Source organism: Scyliorhinus torazame, chromosome 3 (genome assembly GCF_047496885.1).
Source record: "Scyliorhinus torazame isolate Kashiwa2021f chromosome 3, sScyTor2.1, whole genome shotgun sequence".
NCBI classification, from domain to species: Eukaryota; Metazoa; Chordata; class Chondrichthyes; order Carcharhiniformes; family Scyliorhinidae; genus Scyliorhinus; species Scyliorhinus torazame.
Window position 1 is genome coordinate 304,303,491 of NC_092709.1, and position 22,561 is coordinate 304,326,051.

At 49.8% G+C, this 22,561-nt stretch overlaps 1 protein-coding gene across 1 annotated transcript in view; it reads left to right on the top strand.

The window, feature by feature from the left end:
* The first annotated feature begins 734 nt into the window (after nucleotides 1-734).
* The window catches only part of LOC140409427 (proline-serine-threonine phosphatase-interacting protein 2-like), a 147,162-nt gene continuing 125,335 nt past the window's right edge, over nucleotides 735-22,561 (top strand). Inside the window, 3 exon segments of the mRNA XM_072497863.1 lie at nucleotides 735-812; nucleotides 12,215-12,272; nucleotides 12,275-12,314. Of these exon segments, the coding sequence (XP_072353964.1) occupies nucleotides 735-812; nucleotides 12,215-12,272; nucleotides 12,275-12,314 (176 nt within the window).

Here is a 22,561-nt window from a genome sequence, read left to right on the forward strand (position 1 = left end):
CCAAGGACTGTCATAGGATACAACAGGATATGGATAGATTTGAGACTTGGGCACAGAAATGGCAGATGAAGTTTAATCTGGACAAATGCGAGGTGATGCATTTTGGAGCATCAAATCTAGGTATGAATTATACTGTAAAAGGCCTTAGGAACATTAACATACAGAGGGATCTGGGCGTGCAGTTCCACAGTTCCCTAAAAGTGGCAACACAGGTGGCCAAGGTGATTAAGAAGGCCTATGGCATGCTTGCATTCATCAGCCGGGACAATGAGTACACGAGTTGGGAAATCATGTTGCAGCTTTATAAAACCTTGGTTAGGCTGCAGATGGAGTATTGCATACAGTTCTGGTCACCACATTATCAGAAGGACGTGAAAGCTTTGGAGAGAGTGCAAAAAAGGTTCACCAGGACGTTGCCTGGTCTCGAGGGTATTGGCTATGAGGAGAGGCTGGATAAACTAGGATTGTTTTTGCTGGAAAGACGGAAGCTGAGGGGAGACCTGATCGAGGTCTAGAAAATTGAGAGGCATAGACAGGGTGGACAGTCAGAGGCATTTTCCAAGGGTGGAAGTGTCAATTTCTTTGTTCTTTGTCTCAGAAGCTGAAGGTGCATTCAATAAATCTGGAGCAATTATAAACAGGAATTCTCAAGAAGCCAGTAATGGAAGAGTTCCAATAGTGCAGGAGCAGGAAGAGGAGCAAGTGATACCTTGGCTACGATTGGGTAGATAAGAATGAAACTAGGTGAGAACAGCACCACCCAACTGGGTGACATTGGAGACGTGTTGGAGAAGGATGGTGTGCCCAACCATGTCAGAGGCTGCAGATAGGATGAGGAGGAATAGTTTACGTTTTTCACAGTCGCATTGGACATGATTTATGACTTTGATTAAAGTCGTTTTGGTAATGTCAAGAGACCTGATTGGAGAGATTCAATTATGGATTTCTGAATTGGCGTTGCCAGTTGCTTAAAGCAATCGGTTTTACAGAAAGTAAGAGTAAAAAAGAACAAAATGATTAAAACGCTAATCAAACACTTGAAATGTTCTAAAAATGTAATTGGAGCTTCAACTGTTGGGTAGAATGGAGTTTCCATCTGTAACCGTAAAACTTGAGTTTATTGGGACACATACCACATAAAATTTCGAAACACCTTCACTATGGGCTGCATAATAAAGTTTGACAGCCTTCCCATTAGGCCTACATTACATCTTTAGTTTGGTAGATTGAGGAATAATAACCTTCTGGTTTTATGGACTCTTTTGTTCTATCACCTGAATGAATGGTGGTTTGTGATGAGTCAGGCTTAAACCAACACGTACTTCCTCAAAGAACTTGTTTTACCCTGCTTGTTTATCAACAGATCTACCTTGCTCCCTCTCTCGCACTCTATCCCTGCTCTCACAATCTCAAGTACTTTCAAAACTATACTGATCCATTCTTGGCCAACTTGAAACAACATTTTGCCTGAATTAACAGGCACTATTAATTGACCAAGAAATGAATTCATCAAGCCCTTTGCCAGGCCAGAGCATTATATGGACTTCCTCAAAAGTGTATTCCATTGTTTTGATTGGGGCTTTGTGTTGGCTGGACCTGTTGAGCTTTGAATCTTTTTGATTCATTTTTGGGATGTGGGTGTCGCTGGCAGGGCCAGCATTTATTGTCCAGTCCTAATTACCCATAAAATATTATGATGTGGAGATGCCGGCGTTGGACTGGGGTGAGCACAGTGAGAAGTCTTACAACGCCAGGTTAAAGTCCAGCAGGTTTGTTTTGAATCACTAGCCTTCGGAGCACTGCTCCTTCCTCAGGTGAATGAAGAGGTAAGTTCCAGAAACATATATATAGACAAAGTCAAAAATGCAAGACGATACTTTGAATGCGAGTCTTTGCAAGTAATTCTGGCTTTACAGATCCAGATGGAGCAATTGGAGAGAGGGATAGTCACAGGTTAGAAAGGTGTGAATTGTCTCAAGCCAGGACAGTAGGTAGGATTTTGCAAGCCCAGGCCAGATGATGGTGAGGTGAATGTAATGCGACATGAGTTCCTGGTTGAGGCCGTACTCATGTGTGCGGAACTTGGATATAAGTTTCTGCTCAGCGATTCTGCGTTGTCACGTGTCCTGAAGGCCGCCTTAGAGAACGCTTACCCGAAGACCAGAGGCTGAATGCCCTTGACTGCTGAAGTGTTCCCCGACTAAACATTCCTGCCTGGTGATTGTCGCGCGATGTCCGTTCATCCGTTGTCGTTCATCCTTAGAATGTTGGCGGTGAGCTGCATTAATGAGCCGTTGCAGCCATGCCGAGTAGGTACACCCAGAGTGTCGGGAGGAAATTTCGGATTTTTGACTCTGTGATAATAAGACCATAAGACACAGGAGCAGAATTAGGCCATTCGGCCCATCGAGTCTGCTCCGCCATTCAATCATGGTGGATATGTTTCTCATCCCCCATTCTCCTGCCTTTAAAAAAAAAAGAATTTATTCAGTCACTTGTATAACAAACAAAACAAATAAGAGCAGAAGTGAAATTGTACAACATAATAAATAACCAACACCCACTCCTCCTCCTCTGCCCCCTTCTGCTGACACCTCAATCCTCCTTAAAAAAGTCAATGAACGGCTTCCACCTCCGAGCGAATCCATCGACCGACCCCCCTCAAGACCAACTTGACCTTCTCCAGCCTCAGTAATTCTGCCAGGTCATTCACCTACACACTTCGCTTTCGGTGGCTCCGAGTCCCACCATCCAAGCAAAATCCGTCTGCGGGCTATCAGGAAGGCAAAGGCCAAGACATCGGCCTCTCTCGCCTCCTGGACTGCTCGGTCTTTTCCGACACCCCAAATATCGCTCTCTGGACTCGGGGCTGTTGTGTTGAGTGCTCTGGATCCGTGGATCACATACAGAGGGCGGTGGAGGCCGGGACGTTGAGTGTCTTTAAGACAGAAGTTGATAAATTCTTGATTTCTCGAAGAATTAAGGGCTATGGAGAGAGAGCGGGTAAATGGAGTTGAAATCAGCCATGATTGAATGGTGGAGTGGACTCGATGGGCCGAATGGCCTTACTTCCGCTCCTATGTCTTATGGTCTTAAGGTCACCAACACTTGAAATAGTGCAACACTATTTTATTGAATCATTAACTGTTGAACACACTCTGACTGTGGGTTAACACGATACTAGCTTTAACTAAAGACCTTTGCCTTGTCCTAACCAGTCGATGCACTCAGCACATGGTGAATGTCTGTGTTGCAGGCTGTGAGCTCTGTCCTCCTAGCTAGCTGCAGCTCGAATGAACGGGAACTCTGATGCCCCCTGTCTTTATAGTGCGTGTGCTCTAACTGGTGATTGGCTGCGGTGTTGTGTGTGTTGATTGGTCCCACTGTGTGTCCATCAGTGTGTGTCTGCACCATGATATACTGGTGTATATTATGACAGGGGCCACCTTCACCTCTAATACCACAGACATTACGTCTGCAAACCCCTGCCAGAACCCCTTCAGTTTCAGACATGGTTCGTGGGGCTCCCCGCGCACCGCCCACACGTGTCCTCCACTTTCTCAAACAGCCTGCTCATCCTCGCCACCATCATATACGTCCTGTAGACTACTTTAAACCGAATAAGACTGAGCCTTGTACACGACCAGGACGCAATCGTCCTCCGCAGGCCCCCCCCCCCCCCCCCCCCCCAATCCGTGGGCTCTGACTCCTACAACCTCCTGTAAAATTCCTCAAACACTCCATTCACCCCCACCGGGTCCAGCACCATGCTTCCCATGGTTTACTCTACCAATCTCCCTCACTGCCTCCTGTTTCCTAAACCGGTTGACCGCCATCCTACTTGCCTTCTCCCCACACTCGTACATTGCCCCTCTGGCCCTCCACAACTGCCTTACCGCCTTCCTCAAACTTCATCTGGAACCTCTGCCTCTCCCTCAACAATCTTGCCTCTGGGGCCTCCGAAAACCTCCTGTCCACCCTCAGAATCTCTTCCATCAGCCTTGCCTGTTCCGCCTTCTCTCTATGTGCCCAAATCGAAATAACCTCCTCCTTGAGTGCCTCCGATAGCATGGCGGCGGTGACCACCCCCGTGTCGTTCAGCTCCACATACCCACAAAGAGGCAACCCTCACTCACTCGCACACCTCCTCATCCACCAACAGCCTCACATCCAGCCTCCACTGGGGTCGCTGGGCCTCCCCTGGTCCACTTGCAAATCCACCCAGTGCGGCGCGTGGTCCAAAACCATGATTGCCGAATACTCCGAATCGACCGCCCCTGCCAGCAATGCCTTGTCCAACAGAAAAAAGTCAAAAAAGCCTCCCAAACCTCCACGGGTCACTCCCCCCTCCCCCATCCGCTCCATAAACACCTCCAGCTCCCTCACCACCCACCTCATAAACTCCACATCATCCCAATTTGGGGAGTAAACATTTACCAGGACCACCAGCATCCCCTCCAGCTTCCCACTCACCATCACGAAGCCCCCCCCCCCCCCCCCCCCCCCCCCCCCGCCGAATCAGCCACAATATCTGGCAGCTCGAACGTCACCCACTTATTCACCAGCACCGCCACCCCCCCTCGTCCTCATGCCCAGTCCCGAGTGGAACACCTGCCCTACCCATCCTCTCCTCAACCTTGCCTGATCCCCTATCTTTAAATGAGTCTCTAGTACAAAACAAAAGCTACGTCCTCAGGCGCGCAAACACACGTGACCGTTTGACCCGCCCATTCAGCTCCCTCACGTTCCACGTGATCAGCCTGGTCGGGGGGCTCCCGCATCCACCTCCCTTGCCGATCAACCACATCCCTTTCTGGGCCAGCCCCTTCCCTGTGTCATGCGCGCCCCCCCCCCCCCCCCCCGGATGTCCGCTGTCATCGCTCCCTTTTCAACTGCTCCACACCTTCCACACCCTTGTCAGCATCCCCCTTCCCCCAAAGAGAACAGCCGCACCCCCATCTCCTGCACCAACCACCTAACAATCCCCCACTGCCCTCCCGTTAACCAGCCCACCCAGCTAGCCTGACAGCCCCATGCCCAAGACCTCCAAACCTCCTACTACCACCCCCACCTGATTTCCCCCCCCCCCCCACCACATCCGCACTCCCTCAAGAAATACAGAAACAGAAAAAGGTGCACTCACCCTTGATGCTCCCCAATACCCTGCCACCAAACCCAACAAAACATTTCAAAGGAGAAAAAGCTCTCCAAAAACAACCAAAAGAAAACATCTCCTCAAACGTTGAATGTCCTCCTTCTCCTGCCAGCCCATTGTCCTTAAAAACTCCACCGCCTCCTCTGGCTTACCAAAATAATATTCCCGACTCTGGAAAGTCACACAGAGACGGGCCGGGTGCAGCACCCCAAACTTCACCCTCCTTATTGTGGAGGGCAGCCTCGACCTGGTTAAACCCGGCCCTCCTCTTCGCCAGTTCGGCTCCCAGGTCCTGTTACACCCGCAGCTCGTTCCCCTCCCAGGTACACTTCCTCGTCTGCCTCGCCCACCGCAGAATCTTCTCTTTGTCCAAGCAGCGGTGTAATCGCACCGTCGCCCTCGGCAGCTCGCCCGCCTGCGGCCTCCTCATCAGCGTCCTGTGCGCTCGGTTGACCTCCAGAGGCTGGTCGAAGGCCCCTCTCCCATCAACTTTTCCAGCATTTTGGCCCCATATGTGCCAGCCTCCGCTCTGTCGGTGTCTTCGGGCATATCCACACGTTCTGCAAATTTTGCCTTCTGGAGCAGTTCTCCAGATCCTCCACCTTCTCCTTCAGCTTCTTTTGGGTCTCCCGCATCACCCCCACCTCAGCCACCAATGAGGCCAACTGCTCCTAATGCTCCCCCACCACCCAGTCCACTTTCTAGATCTCCTGGCCCTGGGACTCCAGCCTCTATTGCAGTCACTTAAAATTCCAGTACCAGTCTCCCCGAACAGGCACCGGAATGTGGCGACTAGGGGCTTTTCACAGTAACTTCATTTGAAACCTACTTGAATAAGCGATTTTCATTCATTTCATTTCATTTTCAAATGGCCAACTCCCGATTCAAAATGGCGAACGGCAAAGGCTGATGGGAAAGTCAGCCAAGAAGACACAAACGAGCAGCTGCAGGTTGGCTGTGTATTTACCTCTGGAAAGGCCAGACACTATCGATACCAGCAACCATCAGCATAACAAAACACCAGCCATCTGCATACTAATGAGCAATCCCCGGGAACAATAAGCAACATTTAGACACACAAAGCAAAACCAGACTCTTCGGCGCCAGCAGGAGCCTACACAAAAGGAGGTGAACGAGCACCTCAAGACCGCCCATCGATCAGGGAACCGCTCCAGCATTGGAGAAAATCGAACCAAGCGATTGGGACAAAGTCCAATCACTTGGGATCAGGTACAGGGTCCGCCCCGAAAGGCGGGAAGCCCCTGGGGACTATAAGAATTGAGCCCCAAGTTCAAATCGCTCTCTTCTTCTCCACCTCTTCGCCCGGGTCACCCAGCAACAACGAACCAACATTGACCGTGACCGGTGCAGCGACTCCAGTGATCATCGAACTTGTAAGTCTTAATTCAACGCTCGCTATGAGATAGGCGCTCCTATCTACCAATCTGTACCCACTTCGAATCCCGCAGACTCAGAACCCGAACGAAAGGCCATTTGTTCCCCTGACCTGGTGGGCCAGTTCCAAGTTAAGTATAGGCCTGTTAGTTGTAGAAGTAGCTTAGATGTAGAATTTGTACATGAGTAGCGATTACTGTGTATAATAAATGTGCTTTGATTTAAATCTTACTAATCGGGGTATTGGATTATTGATCATTACTCAGACTTGAACCTCGTGGCGGTATCATAAAGATACCTGGCGACTCGAGAGCAAAGGTAATAAAACAGAGCAATTGAACTAAGGCAAAGTTAGCAACACTATCTACTCGCTCAATCCCCACTTTGGCGGCTCTACCACCTTCGCTAGGTCTTCCTGGGCTTCCCTTCTCTGCTGGCTGAACTACTCATTTAAGAAGTCCACCAGCTGCTCCATTGACCACTGGATGGCCAGAACAGGCACTTTGCTCTCTGCCATCTTAACCTGTGGCACATGAAGACTCTCCTGCTCCATCAGCTCCCTTCTTCTCAACTCACTCTTAATTCGTGGATCCATCCACCAGCTACACCAGAGGAGTTGCACCTTCTCCTGGCACACTTGCACCTCTTTCCATCCAAAGTTCCACCCCTCCGACAGGGAAAGGACTGAAAAATTCCACCTTGAGCGGGATACACGAGGAGAATGTGCAGTGACCGCCCCGGCCTGGCATACCGCCACAAAATGGCCCTTTTTGCCACAACCTTTGCAGGTGGAGGAGTGGGCCGGGTAGCGCTGCCGGGGGTGCTTGGCTTGCCCGCAAAAATAATAGCGGGGCCCCCCAGGTTTGCCTGGTAGCCGCGCGGCACAAGCTTGTGGGGGGGATGCATCGGGGCCGGCCGAGGGTGGGTTCCATGCTGCCCAAGGGGCTGCCGCGCGGTCGGGGACGTACGCGCAGGCGTTTCGGGAGGCCACATCCAGGGAGCTAGCAAGGGCCCGTGCCTCCTTGAGGCCTAGTGTCTCTTTCTCCAGCAGCCGCTGACGGATTTGGGAGGACAGCATACCTGCAACGAATGCGTCCCAGATTAAAAGTTCTGTGTGGTCGCTGGCTGAAACTTGCGGGCAATCACACTTCCTACCCAGTACCAGGAGCGTGCGGTAGAATTCATCCAGCGACTCCCCTGGGATTTGTCGCCTTGTCGTTAGCAGATGTTGGGCGTCAACCTGGTTTACTGGGCGAATGTAGTGTCCTTTCAACAGGGCCATCGCTGCCTCGAAATCGTCCACATCCTCGATAAGGGTGTAGATCTCTGGGCTCACCCTCGAGCCAATCTAAGGAATTTTGGAAAATTAAGAGGGAAATTAAAACCAATGCATCTATTATCGCAGCAGCCACTTTTTAAAAGACTCTAGGACTAAGCCCATCAGGACCTGAGAACTTGTCAGCCTTTAGTCCTAATATTTTTCTTGGTTGTCTTCGTACCCTTTCCCTGGTGACCCTCAGTGGGGGAGACGGTGGGTGGCTTTGGAAGACTTCCACGAGAAACTCTGGGCCTCGAAGATCAGGCTCCGGACTGCACCAACCAGATATGGCAGCTGACTGGGCTGGCTGGCTGAGAAACAGCAACGGGGCACTGGTAGAAGTGCGAATGCTGTCATTCTGAGAGAAGGTGGCAGTTTGTGCTCCAGGGAGCTACTGCTATTCCACCCGGGGCGATGCTTTAGCAACATAGAAGTCTGCTGGATCTCAGACAGCTGTACGCGATAAGAACTGGAAAGGTCCTTTTGAACAGCGGTATCCACAGTCCTGAACATAGCAGTCTCGGCCTTGAATGGCAGTGAGCATCAGCCTCATGACCAAGCTTCGGCTACAGTGTCGAGGCCTTGCTTTTGTTGTGGTGGAAGTTGAGACCTACAGATGTTGCATCATGGCCACGTTTACAAGTGCTGTCATTGGAGTTGCCCACCAACTCCAAGCTGGAAAAGATGGGCTCAAGGCTCAGCACAAATAACTGTTTAAAGTTGGAGCTGGACTCCTCCATGCCCCTTAACAGTGACCACAGCTTGTCTGGCATGCCTGTCAAAGCACCAAGCACAGGCTATCATCATTTACCTGTATATCTCCCATTGAATCATCTGAATACCCTGCAGCAAACACATCACAAAGTCCGTAATCACACAATCTGTGGCTTGCATCATTCCAAGGGCCAGTGCAGACACGATGGGCCAAATGGCCTCCTGCACCGTAAATGTTATGATTCTATGAATAACATCCCTAATTTCCCATGTAAGCCATGGGAAGCCACCTTTATCATAGAATTTACAGTGCAGAAAGATACCATTCGGCCCATCGAGTCTGCACCGTCTCTTGGAAAGAGCATCCTACTTAAGCCCACGCCTCCACCCTATCCCCATAACCCAATAACCCCACCTAACCTTTTTGGACACGAGGGCAATTTATCATGGCCAATCCACCTAACCTGCACATCTTTGGACTGTGGGAGGAAACTGGAGCACCCGGCGGAAACCCACGCACACACGGGCAGACTCTGCACAGACAGTGACCCAAGCCGGGAATCGAACCTGGGACCTTGGAGCTGTGAAGCAACACTGCTAACCTCTGTGCTACCGTGCCACCTTTTCTTGTTTTACTTTTGTGCCAGACAGGAATAAACAATTGTTGCAGTTCCTCAATGCGCTCTTTGAATGTTTGCCATTGCCTATCCATGTTATCCCTTTAAGTGACATTCCCCAATCGATCATAGCCAACTCATTTTATTGTAGTTTCCTTTATTAAGATTCAGGACCCTAGTTTCAGAATCAATAACTTCACTCTCCATTTTGATGAAAAATTCTATCATATTATGGTCGCTCATCCCCAAGAGATCGCACACAACTAGATTGCCAATGATTCCATTCTCATTACATAGTACCCAGTCTAGGATGGCCTGTTCTCTAGTTGGCTCCTCAACATATTGAACCAGAAAACCATCCCGCATACACTCCAGAAATTCCTCCTCTATGGTATTGTGGCTAATTTGATTTTCCCAATCTATATGCAGATTACAATCATCCATAATTACAGTTGTTCCTTTATCACATATGTCTCTAATGCCATTCCCAACAATATCACTGTAATTTGGGGGTCTATGTATGACGCCCACTAAAGGTTTTTGCCCCTTGCTGTTTCGCAGCTCTACTCAAACAGATTCTGCATTATTGGAGCTATTATCCTCCCTCACTATTGTGTTAAGTTCCTCCTTAACCAGCAATGAAACCCCATTGCATTTTCCTTTTTGTTTGTCTGTCTTTCCTAAATATGATGTGGAGATGCCGGTGTTGGACTGCGGTGAGCACCGTAAGAAGTCTTACAACACCAGGTTAAGGTCCAACAGGTTTGTTTCGAAGATTCGAAACACACCTGTTGGACTTTAACCTGCTGTTGTAAGACTTCTTACTTTCCTAATACTGAATACCCCTGGACATTCAGTCTCCATCTCTGGTCACCCTGCAGTCATGTATCTGTAATCCCGACAATCCATTTGTTCATCCACTTTATTGCAAATGTTCCACAGTTAAGGCACAAAGTCTTTAAGTTTGTCTTTTTAACATAACCAGTCCCACTCCCAATATTTTTCACTATGGCCCTGTTTGAATATGTCTCTTGGTTTATCTGCCTATCACTTCTTATTCCCCTTTCTGTCTTTTGTTTTTGTTCTTATTTCCTCTTCCTCTGACTCCTTGCATACGTTCCCATCCCCTTGCCCTTTTAGTTTAAACCCTCCCCAACCACTCTAGCAAATACACCTCCAAAGACATCAGTCTCGGTCCTGCCCAGGTGTAACTGGTCCCAATGCCCCAGGAATCTGAAACCCTCCCTCCCATCCCATCTCTTCAGCCACGTATTTATCCGATGTATCCCGCTATTTCTACTCTGACTATCACGTGGCACTGGTCGTAATCTTGAGATCACTACCTTAGAGGTCAAACTTCTCAATTTCTTCCTAGCACCCTGTATTCTGCTTTCCGGACCCTCATCCCTTTTTTACCTATGTCGTTGGTACCCATGTTACCACGACCACTGGCTATTCTCCCTCTCTCTCCAGAATGTCCTGTACCCGCTCCGAGACATCCTTGACCTGACACCAGGGGAGGCAACATGCCATCCTGAAGTCTCATTTGCATCCACAGAAATCTATCCATTCCCCTTACAATTGAATCCACTATAACTATTCCATCCTCACACTTTTTATTCCTCCCCTCTGCAGCAGAACCAACTGTGGTGCAACAAATTTGGCTGTTGCCGTTTTTCCCTGAGAGATCATTCCCCTCAACAGTGTCCAAAACGGTACCTGTTTTGCAGGGTAATGGCCACAGGAGATTCCTGCACTGCCTGCCTAGCTCTCTTCTGCCTGGTGTTCACCCTATCCATTGCAAGTGGTTTGGGTCTGGAATGCTCTGCCTGGAAGTGTGGTGGAGGCAGGTTCAATTGAGGCATTCAAGAGGGCAGTAGATGTGCAGGGGTATGGGGAAAAGGCAGGGGAATGGCACTATGTCAGAATGCTCATTCGAGAGTTGGTGCAGGCACAAGGACCAAATAGCCTACTCCAGTTATGAAAGCAACTTCTAATCCCACGAGACAACTGGTGGAATTTAAATTTAATTAATAAATCTGGAATATAAGATAGTTTCATGACTATCGCAAAGACCCATCAGTTTCACTAATGGGAAGGAAATCTGCCAGTGTTATCCAGTCTGGCCTACATGTGGCTCCAGACCCACAGCAATGCGGTTGGCTCTTAATTGCCCTCTACAGTGGCCTAGTGAGCTCCAGGCATTTGGGGGTGGGCAACAAATGTTGGCAGGAATGGCCTTGCAAAAAAAATAAACATGTGCCTCATCATAGGAGTTGCACCACAATTGTTCATCACTAAAACTTGGTTCTTGTATATATTGACATGTGTGCGTGGAAGAATGGTATAGTAGATATACAAAGAACTTGAGCCATCACGCCTGCAGCTCCCGCAGGACCCCACTGCTTTATTATTGTATTTAATCTGAACAAAAGCTAAAAGAGGAGACTTATCGAATGCTGGGGGGGGGGGGGGGGGGGGGGGGGGGGGGGGGGGGGGGGGAGGGGGAAGAGAGAGAGAGAGAAACCAGTCAGTGCAGAACTTTCCACTTCCTGTCAGCTATTCATGGAGCAACATCTGTTTCTGTAACCATTGGTCTGTGATGGTCCTGAGCCACAGAGAAAACAGAGGGAGAACTAGTTTGGGGGGGAAGAAATATAATTTCAACCCTTTCGACTGTTTGGATTTTCAACAAGGCCGTCCCTTGTAACCATGAATGGTTAATTCCAATTGTGAGGTACCCTCAATAATGATGCTTAGAGATTAAACTGTAAAGAAGGCTTATTAGGCTAATAACTATGCTACAGATTTGGACGAGAGCTGACTGCTATACAGACCATGAGTCAGGCCTTTATGTATGGCTCCCAGATGGGCGGAGCCAGAGGCGGAGTCCCAGGGTTCCAAGCCTGGCCTTAAAGGGGACATCACCTTACATGATGATAAGGCAGTAACCGTTCATCACAAATTGTTTCTTTCCCTCTGGCTTATGATATTTGCATTTCTTTCTACTTCCAGAGTACAGACATAACCAGTTCCGTTGGCTATGATAATCTGATCCAACACATGAACGATGGCGAAAAACATGCAAAGAGTTGGAGGATTTTATCAAACAGAGGTATGGGACTTATTGTGACTCACAGCTGGGTTAAGGATCTCCACTGACAGTCTATGGTGTGGTGTGAGGCGGGTGGCAGCACACTGGTCAGCGAGAGTTTGGGTAGAATTTGGATCCACTCTGTGCTGTGGAAATGGCTACACGGCACACAGACCTGTTTTCCTGATCAATTCCCACCGACTACCACCTTAATATGACGGAGTTGCCCAGACTGGGCAACCCTCAGCTGGGACCCTCCAAGAACCCATGAAAACCAGTGTGCCGTTACAAAGAACAATACAACACAGGAACAGGCCCTTATGCCCTCCAAGCCTGTACCGGTCATTATACCAACCTGTGCCAAAACCCTCAGCTCTTCCTTGCGCCGTATCCCTCTATACCCATCCTATCCATGTGTTTGTCAAGGTGCCTTTTGAACGCTGTGACATTGAGATGACCCCATAATATTTACAGGGCAGGCAGTCTGTGGAGCAAACTCTGGGAGGGAGAAAACAAATCCCCACTCCCTCTGCACTGCGCCGGTTTTGTGAGACATACTATTATCACTGGAATGGGACTTCCTTCCATCCCACAAGCGAGTGTCGCTACTAAGCTGATGCCGACATCTCCAAAGTCAAAGATGTGCAGGTTCGGTGGATTGGCCATGATAAAAAATTGCCCTTCGTGTCCAAAATTGCCCTTAGTGTTGGGTGGGGTTACTGGGTTATGGGGATAGGGTGGAGGTGTTGACCTTGGTAGGGTGCTCTTTCCAAGAGCCGGTGCAGACTCGATGGGCCGAATGGCCTCCTTCTGCACTATACATTCTATGATTCTATGATAATCGGGAGCTATCAGGACAGAAGGCTATGAGAACGTTTTCTAGAGGTTTAGAAAACTGTGAAGGGTCTTTTCTCATTCTTCCCTGGGATGTGGGCAACTCAGTCCCGAAGTTGGTCTTGACTGAGTGGCTTGTTAGGCCATTGCAGAGGGCAATTAAGAATGAACCATATTGCTGTGGGTCTGGATCACGCGGAGGCCAGACCAGGCAAGGGTGGCAGATTTCCTTCCCTAAAGGGGCATTAGTGGGACAAATGGTTTTTATGGCAATGTCACAGTTTTAAGACGTCAACCATTACTGGGACTAGTGTTTTTATATTTCAGATTTATTAATTGATTTCAAATTCACCTGATGCCATGGTGGTTGGTATTGGAACCCATGTTCCCAGGGCATTACCACTACACCCACCATCTCCCTGTCTTGATGGTTACAGAAGGAAATGCTATTCACTTGGCAGGGCATCTACAGAGTGAGGATAGAAATTGAGGAAACTTCATACTGAGAATTGTCAGAGTATGGAAAGCTTTGCCCTTGTACATCAATATTGCGAAGCACTTCAGGACGTCCCTAGGCAGCTAAAGGTCCTTAGGTAGCGAAAGATTCTGAGGGGTGTCCATTATGTCGTTTAAATGAGGAGCAGATTAATATTTGAAGCTGAAGAAATTGTACAGTTGACTAAGAGACAGCAGTGCAGTGGAGTTGGTCTAGAAATACTCGCAGGAAGACCCACAGACTCGTATAACTCAATGGCCCCTTCCGTTTTATAAATGTTGATGAATCCACGGTGGACTACATCACAGTACTTTTGGTGTGCGATGGCCTTGGGTTTCATGCCTGTTCTCTGAGTCATTTGGCTCAGGTGAAGCAGCAATAGGGGCTCTACAGTTAGCCTCAATATCCTTTTGGCTAGGAGAGAGTGAATGCAATCGGCAGAGTCTAGCGACAAGCCGCGATTCCCTCATGATCGAATATTTTGCCGTCTTGTGGTTCACACCGTGCAGAATGGCCACATGGCTGAGGGATCAGCAAAGTTATGGGCAGTGGCATCTGGTTCCAGCACGGCTCGCAGCTGCAGGAAATGAGGCAAGATGAACTGTATAAGACTAGACATAGCATCTTTTGGTGAATGAACATTGTTCAACAGGAAACAGGCCTTGTGCTCCGTGGAAGTGGCAGAGCTGATTGCGAATGGCTATTTCCGGAGTGTGAGTCTCTACAAAAGCTGAAAAGCTAAGGACATAAAACACTGGAAATACCCGGACAGTCAGTTGCCATCTGGTGCCAACTGGAGCATCAAGATGATGTGCCCATCCTCACTTTCCCATAGCAACTTGGGTGAGAATCAATATGCTCTTTCCCCAACAAATCTCACATTACAGGAAGGGCTTAAAAGATTTGTGCAAAGTTGTTCACATCCAACATTTTTTTTCTGGAATTCTAAATTCGAGCTGTTGCTGAGATCAAAGCTGAAAATGATATTTGTGGATCTTTGCCTTGTTATATTCCTTGACGCAAACACTGTGCAACTGGCAAAATGGGGTTGCTGGGGACTGGCAAAGTGCAGTTAGAAGTCACGATAAGTGAAACTCGATGTGTAGTAAATGCAGAAGACGGAATGAGGATGCTGGATTCGTCTCTTCATACTGCAGTATCGCAATTACAACCTCAGTCATTGGCAGATCAAGATGGTGAAACACTTTGAACGGAAATCATGAGTAACTTTCCTCCTGCTGACTGGGTGAGGAGGGGGGGCGGTGTTAGCAGGAGGTCTAACTACTGACTGAAATCAAAACCCAGTTACAGTCACATAGTTGACAAATCTATGGACGTTGCACAGACTTTCCCATTAGATCATTTTGTCAGAATGTTGCAGGTATCTTCAGCTAATTGACTTATTGGGCGGAATTCTCCATTTTTCTTTGTCTTAAGTGCAATGGCGGGCAGCACCATTCTCGGTGGCCAGATGAGTGAATTCATGTCCGATTCAGCGCTTGGAGCATCATTAATTATGCATGAGCGAGAATCTCTCTGAATCACCTGGCATGCCGGGAGCTGATTCATCCACCCGCTATCAGTTGACGGGTTCCAAGGCCGAGGTGCCATATGTACCCACCAGTCGGTACTCTCCTATCACTTCCCACAGCCCACTTGTCTTCACGAGAGCCTGAAGGATATCTGGAACCCAGAGGCAAAAGGTTAGCAACCTCCAGAGGTCTGCACCGCAATTCAACCACCATGCCCTCGAGGACTCGATTTGAGGAGTCCAGGTGCAAAGACATATCATCTACCTAAGGAATGGGCCCAGAAAACACATCAACCTCACCTCTCTGTCTTGGGAGGCCATTGCCCAGGAGTCAGCACAGCTGGCAACTGCGCCTGAAGCACCACGCAGTGCAGGAAGAGGATGAATGATCTTGTCCCTCCACCACGGTAAGTCCTCTCTCAGCTCCCTCCACCATCTAACTGGCATCATGTACTCAAAGTGCATCATCTTCATGGATCTCACACATCCAATTGCTCATTCTCTCATGGACACTTTCGCATCTGTCATGTTGCTCACACTCCATCCCTGACCCTTGTGGGGTCGGCTCCCCTCTCTGCTTAGCCAGATTGTGAAGGGCACAGCAAACTGTGATAATGCAGGAAACCCTCCGATGTGTATTGCAGAGAGCCCCCTGAGTGGCCCAGACATCTGAATCGCATCTTCAGAAGGCCTATGGTCTGCTCTGTGAAGGAGCATGGGGAGCTGTGAGCAGGGCTGTTCCTCTCATTGGCAACCGATTCGGCAGCCTTCCACTGTTCGTCATCCTCATCTACCTCCTTGCCCCCCCGCCTGCGATCGTGCCCCTTCAACTTTCCACCACTCCCTGCCCTTACCCCTGTCCTTCCACATTGCCCCCATCGTCTTCATTATCTCCCCCTCACCTTGCACCCGACCTCCAGTCAAACTTCGGTCTGTGGGAATGGAGGCTGCATGGGTCCATAATGACCAGCTTGGCATGGAGCTGGAGGGCATGAATCATTCTTCCCCAGCAAAGTGGCGTTCAGTATTACAGGACCGGCGCAGCACTCTGGTGGGGCGGAGGATGGGGGGGTGCGGGTCTGTGGCAGTCAAATCGCAGTGCTGAGTGAACTGTGGTCCGCCTTGCACCGCCACTCTTTTTCAAACCGGTTTGAGGCCGGCGTGATTTCCTGCTGCTGTGACACTAGATTGGGAAGCCGTGTGGAGATTCCGGCGAGCAGAAATTTTGATGAACATTCATGAGATACAAATGAATGTCATGGGCGGGATTCTCCACCCCCCGCCGGCTGCCCTATTCTCCGGTGCCGTTTTTCGGGCAGGGGCGGGATTCACGCCATGCGTGTCGCAGGCCATTGGCAGCGCCCCCCCCGACGATTCTCTGAGCACCGACGGGCCGAGCGGCCGTCCGTTTTTGGCCAGTCCCGCCGGCATGAATCACTCAGCTCTGACACCGGCGGGACCTGGCCGGTAAGTCGGCGGGGGCGGTCCTCTGCGGGGGGGGTCCACGGTGGCCTGGCCCGCAATCGGGGCCCACCGATCTGTGGGTGGGCCTGTCCCGTGGGGGCACTTCTTCCTTCCGCGCCAGCCCCTGTAGGGCTCCGCTATGCGGCTCGGAGAAGAGAACCCCCCGCGCATGCGGCAAAATGTGCCAGCCGGTCTGCGCATGCACGGAACCACGCCGGCGGTTCCGCGCATGCTCGAGATCACACTGGCCCTTCGGCGCATTTGCAAACTCGCGCAGTCCCTTCGCCACCAGCTGGAGTGGCGCCAAAGACTCTGGCGTCCACCTAGCCCCCGAGACAGGTGAGAATTCTTCACCTTGTGGGGCTGTTGACGCCGGAGTCGTTGGCGCCGGTTTTCCCGCTGGCGTGGGGACTTAGTCCCCGGAAGGGAGAATCCCGGCCATGGTGTTCACGCCACCAGGCAATGGAAGATCCGACCCGCCATTGGGAGAATTTCAAACTGAGTTTTCGCTGGCGGGTTTCCGACTATTCGGCTCCCGCGGGATTCTCTGCTCCACCCGCCGCCAAACATGCCATGGACGGGATGAGACAATTCCGCCCGTTGTTGGTGGTGTGTTTTATTGCAAGTCTGTAATCATTTCAGTAGCATTCTACCTAGTTGTTAACACAAAAGCAATTCACCCTGCTCTCCACAGCAATAATTACTGCTTCTGCACCCGTGGGTATATATAACTTGGTGTTCAATACGTTTCATTTTGGATTTCTTTCCCCATGACAACCAGATCACACGGGCCCGTCTCCGGACAAAGTTTGAGTATAACATTCGTTCCCCTATCTAGAACATTCGGTTTCATCTCGAGTTAACAGAGACATTTTAAAACAAAACTGTCCTGTAAAGTCCCACATTCGTAAAGGTAGCCCGCTGAAATAACTTGGGGATTAGGAAATCATTCAGCAAGATGTGATCAACAAATTGCTGACCTAATTGTACCTTTTTCAATAAATCCATTTTCATTTGCAGATGAAAACTGGCCATCTGGACAAGTCACTAGAGCACTAGGCGTCCACAAAACTGTACATTTGCATTTACCCAAAATATAATAGTGCCAGGGTTGTGAAACGTCAGTTACATTAGAGACTGGAGAAGCTGTTTTTTCCCCTTAGAGCAGAGAAGGTAAAGGGGATATTTGACAGAGGTGTTCAGAATCATGAATCGTTGTGATAAAGTGATTAAAGGGAAATTAATTCCCGTGGCAGTAGAGTCGGTAACCAGGGCCGGGATTCTCCCCTACCCGGCGGGGCGGGGGATCCCGGCGGGATGGAGTGGCGGGAACCACTCCGGCGTCGGGCCGCCCTAATGGGGTGGAAAATCCGCACTTTTTGGGGCCAAACCCTCACCTTGAGGGGCTAGGCCCGCGCGGGAGTGGTTGGCGCGCCGCCAGCCGGCGGGAAAGGCCTTTGGTGCCACGCCAGCTGTGGCTGAAAAGACTTCGCCGGCTGGCGGAAGTCCGCACATGCGCGGGAGCGTCAGCGGCTGCTGACGTCATCCCCGCGCATGCGCAGGGGGGGTGTCTCTTACGCGTCGGCCATGGTGAAGGCTGTGGCCGAGGCGGAGGGAAAAGAGTGCCCCCACGGCACAGACCCTCCCGCGGATCGGTGGGCCCCGATCGCGGGCGCAGCCACCGTGGGGGCACCCCCAGGGGCCAGATCGCCCCGCGCCCCCCCCAGGACCCCGGAGCCCGCCCGCGCCGCCTGGTCCCGCCGGTAAGAGAGGTGCTTTGATTCTCGCCGGCGGGAGTGACATTCCAGCAGCGGGACTTCGGCCCATCGCGGGCCGGAGAATCGCCGGGGGGGGTTCGCCGACCGCCGCGGCGCGGTTCCCACCCCCGCCGAATATCCGGTGCCGAAGAATTCGGCAACCGGCGAGGGCGGGATTCACGCCAGCCCCCGGCGATTCTCCGACCCGGCGGGGGGTCGGAGAATCTCACCCCAGAAGTCACTGATTTAAGATAATTGCCAAAAGGTGAAATGAGGAGAATTTCTATTGCAATGAGTTGATATGATCTGGAATGCACTGCCTGAAGGAGTGGCGAACACAGATTGCAAAGCAACGTTCAAAAAGAGAACAGGAATTAGGTGAATTGCCATAGAGGGATTGCAGCGAAGGTTGACGGACTGTTTCCCAGGGTGGTAGGATTGTTGTACAAGGAGAGATTGGGTTGTGTGGGCCTGTATTCACTGGAGGTTAGAAGAATGAGAGGGGATCTCATTGAAACATATAAAGCTGTGACAGGGCTGGCCAGACTGGATGCAGAGATGTTGTTTCCCTTGGCTGGGGGGGGGGGGGGATCTAGAACAAGGGGGTCACAGTCTCAGGATACAGGGTAGGACTGAGATGAGAAGAAACCTCTTCACTCAGAGGGTGGTGACCCTGTGGAATTCTCTACCACAGAAGGTTGTGAAGGTCACGTCACTGAATGCATTTAAGAAGGAACTAGATAGATTTCTAGACACTAAAGGCATCAAGGGGAATGGGGAGAGAGCGGGTGTGCGGCGCTGAAATAGACTCGGCCATGATATTGAATGCTGGAGCAGGCTCGAAGGGCTTAATGGCCTCCTCCTGCTCCTGCTTTCTGTGGTTCTGTGAATGCATGGCAGTTTCAAGGAGCTGGAGCAAGTCCGGAGAATGACACAGGCAGGGGAATGGAATTTACCAGAAGGGATGTTTTGTTGCAGTTGTACAAGGTGAGAGCACCTCTGGAGCACTGTGCAGTTTTGACCTCATTTGAGAAAGGGTATAAATGAGTTAGAGACAGTTCAGAAAAGGTTCACTTTACTGATAGCTGGAATGGGGGTGTGGTGAAGGAAATATCTTATGAGGAATCAACATCCTGGGGGTTACCATTGATCAGAAACTAAGGATTAGCCATGGGGAGGTGGTGGCGTAGTGGTATTGTAATTGGACTTGTAAACCAGTGACCCAGAAGGTGTAACACCTGCCACTTGACCTCTTCCATGCTTAACATCCCAGGCCCAAAACACTCATTCCAGGTTAAGGAGCGTTTCACTTGCATCCCTTCCAATTTGGTCTACTGCATTCGCTGCTCCCAATGTGATCTGTTGTCAACAGGGGCTGTTTAGCACAGGGCTAAATCGCTGGCTTTGAAAGCAGACCAAGGCACGCCAGCAGCACGGTTCAATTCCCGTAACAGCCTCCCCGAACAGGCGCTGGAATGTGGCGACTAGGGGTTTTTCACAGTAACTTCATTTGAAGCCTACTTGTGACAATAAGTGATTTTCATTTTCATTTTTCATTTCATTTCATCTCTATATCGGAGAGGCCAAACGCAGACTGGGTGATCGCTTTGCTGAGCATCTTCAGTCTGTGCGCATTCAGGACCCTGATCTTCCTGTTGCTTGCCATCTTAGCAAAAGACCCTGCTCCCATGCCCACATGTCTGCCCTTGGCCTGCTGCAATGTTCCAGTGAAGCCCAACGCAAACTGGAGGAACAACATCTCATCTTCCGGTTAGGCACGCTACAGCCTTCCGGCCTGAACATCGCATTCAACAACTTCAGATGATCAGCTCGACCCCATCTCGACCCATTTGTTTTCATCCCATTTCATTTTAACTGTCTTTTACCATTTCTTTCTTTCTTAATATATATTTAATTCCCCCCCCCCCCCCCCCAATCTTATCCACCTTTCTCCTCTTTGCTTCTCTCTTCCCCTCCCCTACATCTACAGTTTACCCACTGATGTTAGTTGCCCTGCTGTTTGACCTTTCACATCTTTTGTTCTCTCTGGGGACTGCCATGAGCACTCTTTCCCCTTGGGTTCTGTGGCCATTAGCACCCGGTTTCCCTGGGTTTCTGTGGCTACGACTCATCTTTCATTCTCACTCCACAGTATAAATGTTTCCCACTTTCTCTGTCTGTTAGCTTTGACAAAGAGTCACCGGACTCGAAACGTTCGCTCTTTTCTCTCCCTACTGATGCTGTCAGACTTGCGGAGATTTTCCAGCATTTTCTCTTTCGACCCAGAGTAATGCTCTGGGGACCCAGGTACAAATTCCTCCACAGCCGATGGTGAAATCTGAATTCAATAAAAAATCTGGAATTAACCATTGTCGATTGTCTGGTGTCCTTTAGGGAAGGAAATCTGTCGTCCTTACCTGGTCTGACCTACACGTGACTCCAGACCCACAGCAATGTGGCTGACTTTTAACTGCCCCCTCAAGGGCAATTAGAGATGGGCATTAAATCAAAATCAATCAAAATAAAATATAAAAATTCTGTGGCTACCAGTGTAGGTCAAAGGTGAAAAATCCTATCACGTGTAATAGGATCCTGACACCCCCCAAAGCCTGTTCACCATCTACAGGGCACAAGTCAGGAGTGTAATGGAATACTCTCCACTTGCCTGGATGAGTGCATCTCCAACAACACTCAAGAAGCTCAACACCATCCAGGTTAAAGCAACCCGCTTGATTGGCACCCTATCCACAAACATTCAAACCCTCCATCACCAAATAGTAGCAACCGTGTGTACCACCTACAAGATGCACTGCAGTAACTTGCCAAGATTCCTTAGACAACACCTTCCAAAGCCACAACCATCTAGAAGGACAAGACCAGCAGATACCTGGGAACCGCACCACCTCCAAGTCACTCATCTCCCTGAATTGGAAATATATCGCCGTCCCTTCACTGTTGCTGGGGCATCATCCAGGAACTCCATCCCTAACAGCACTGTAGGTGTACCAACACTTCAGGGACTGCAGCGGTTCAAGAAGGCAACTCACCACCACCTTCTGTAGGGCAACTAGGGATGGGCAATAAATGCTGGCCTAACCAGTGATGCCCACATCCCATAAAATGAATACATTTTTTTCAAAAAGGAAAGGTTGGACTGGCTGTGCCCGTGTCCATTGGAGTTTAGAAGGTGAGAGGTGATGTTATTGAAACATATAGGATCCTGAGGGCACTTTTACAAAAGAATAAATTCAGAGTGCCAAATACTTTTTTCCCAATTAAGGGGCAATTTAGCGTGGCCAATTCACCTACCCTACACAAATTTGGGTTGTGGGGGTGAGTCCCATGCAAACACTGGGTGAATGCAAACTCCACACGGACAGTGACCCGGGACGGGATCGAACCCGGGTCCTGAGCGCTGTGAGGCAGCAGTGCTAGCCACAGTGCTGCCCAGATCCTGAGGGGACTTGACAGGGTGGATGCCCCCTTGTAGGAGGGATGGAACTTGGGGATACCATTTAAAAATAAGGGATCTCCCAATTTAAAGCAGCGATGAGGAGAGGGTCGTGAGTCTTTGGAACTCTCTTCCCCGGAGATCAATGGAGGCAGGGTCAATTAATATTTTTTGAACAAAGGTAGACAGATTCTTGATTAACAAGGGAGTCAGAAGTTATTGGGAGCTGGGAATCTAACATTGAGGCCACAATTGAATCAGTCAAGGCTCGAGGAGCCAATTGGCCTACTCTTGCTCCTAATTGTATGTTCATATGCACAATGGGCAGAATGGTTTCCTGTGCATTATAATTCTATAATGTAAAAACTGCTTTCTTCCTCTGTGTTCTTTCCAGGTCCCGGGCTGGCTGCACTGCTAAATCTTCCTTCCCACCCCCATCCCAGTGGTCAGATAGATAGGTTCTTGATTAATAAGGCGATCAGGGATTATGGGAAAAGGCAGGAGAATGGGTTGAGAAAAATATCAGCCATGATTGAATGGCGGAGCAGACTCGATGGGCAGAGTAGCCTATTTCTGCTCCTGTGTCTTATGGTCTAATGGACGAAGTCTTTAGTGGATGATCACAACATTTTAGGCAAATATCATAAAGTATAGGGCAGTTAACAGACTTTAATTTCCCCGAGCCGTTAGGAAAGAGTTAATTAGATAGAAATGCTGTTGATTGCTCTTTACGTA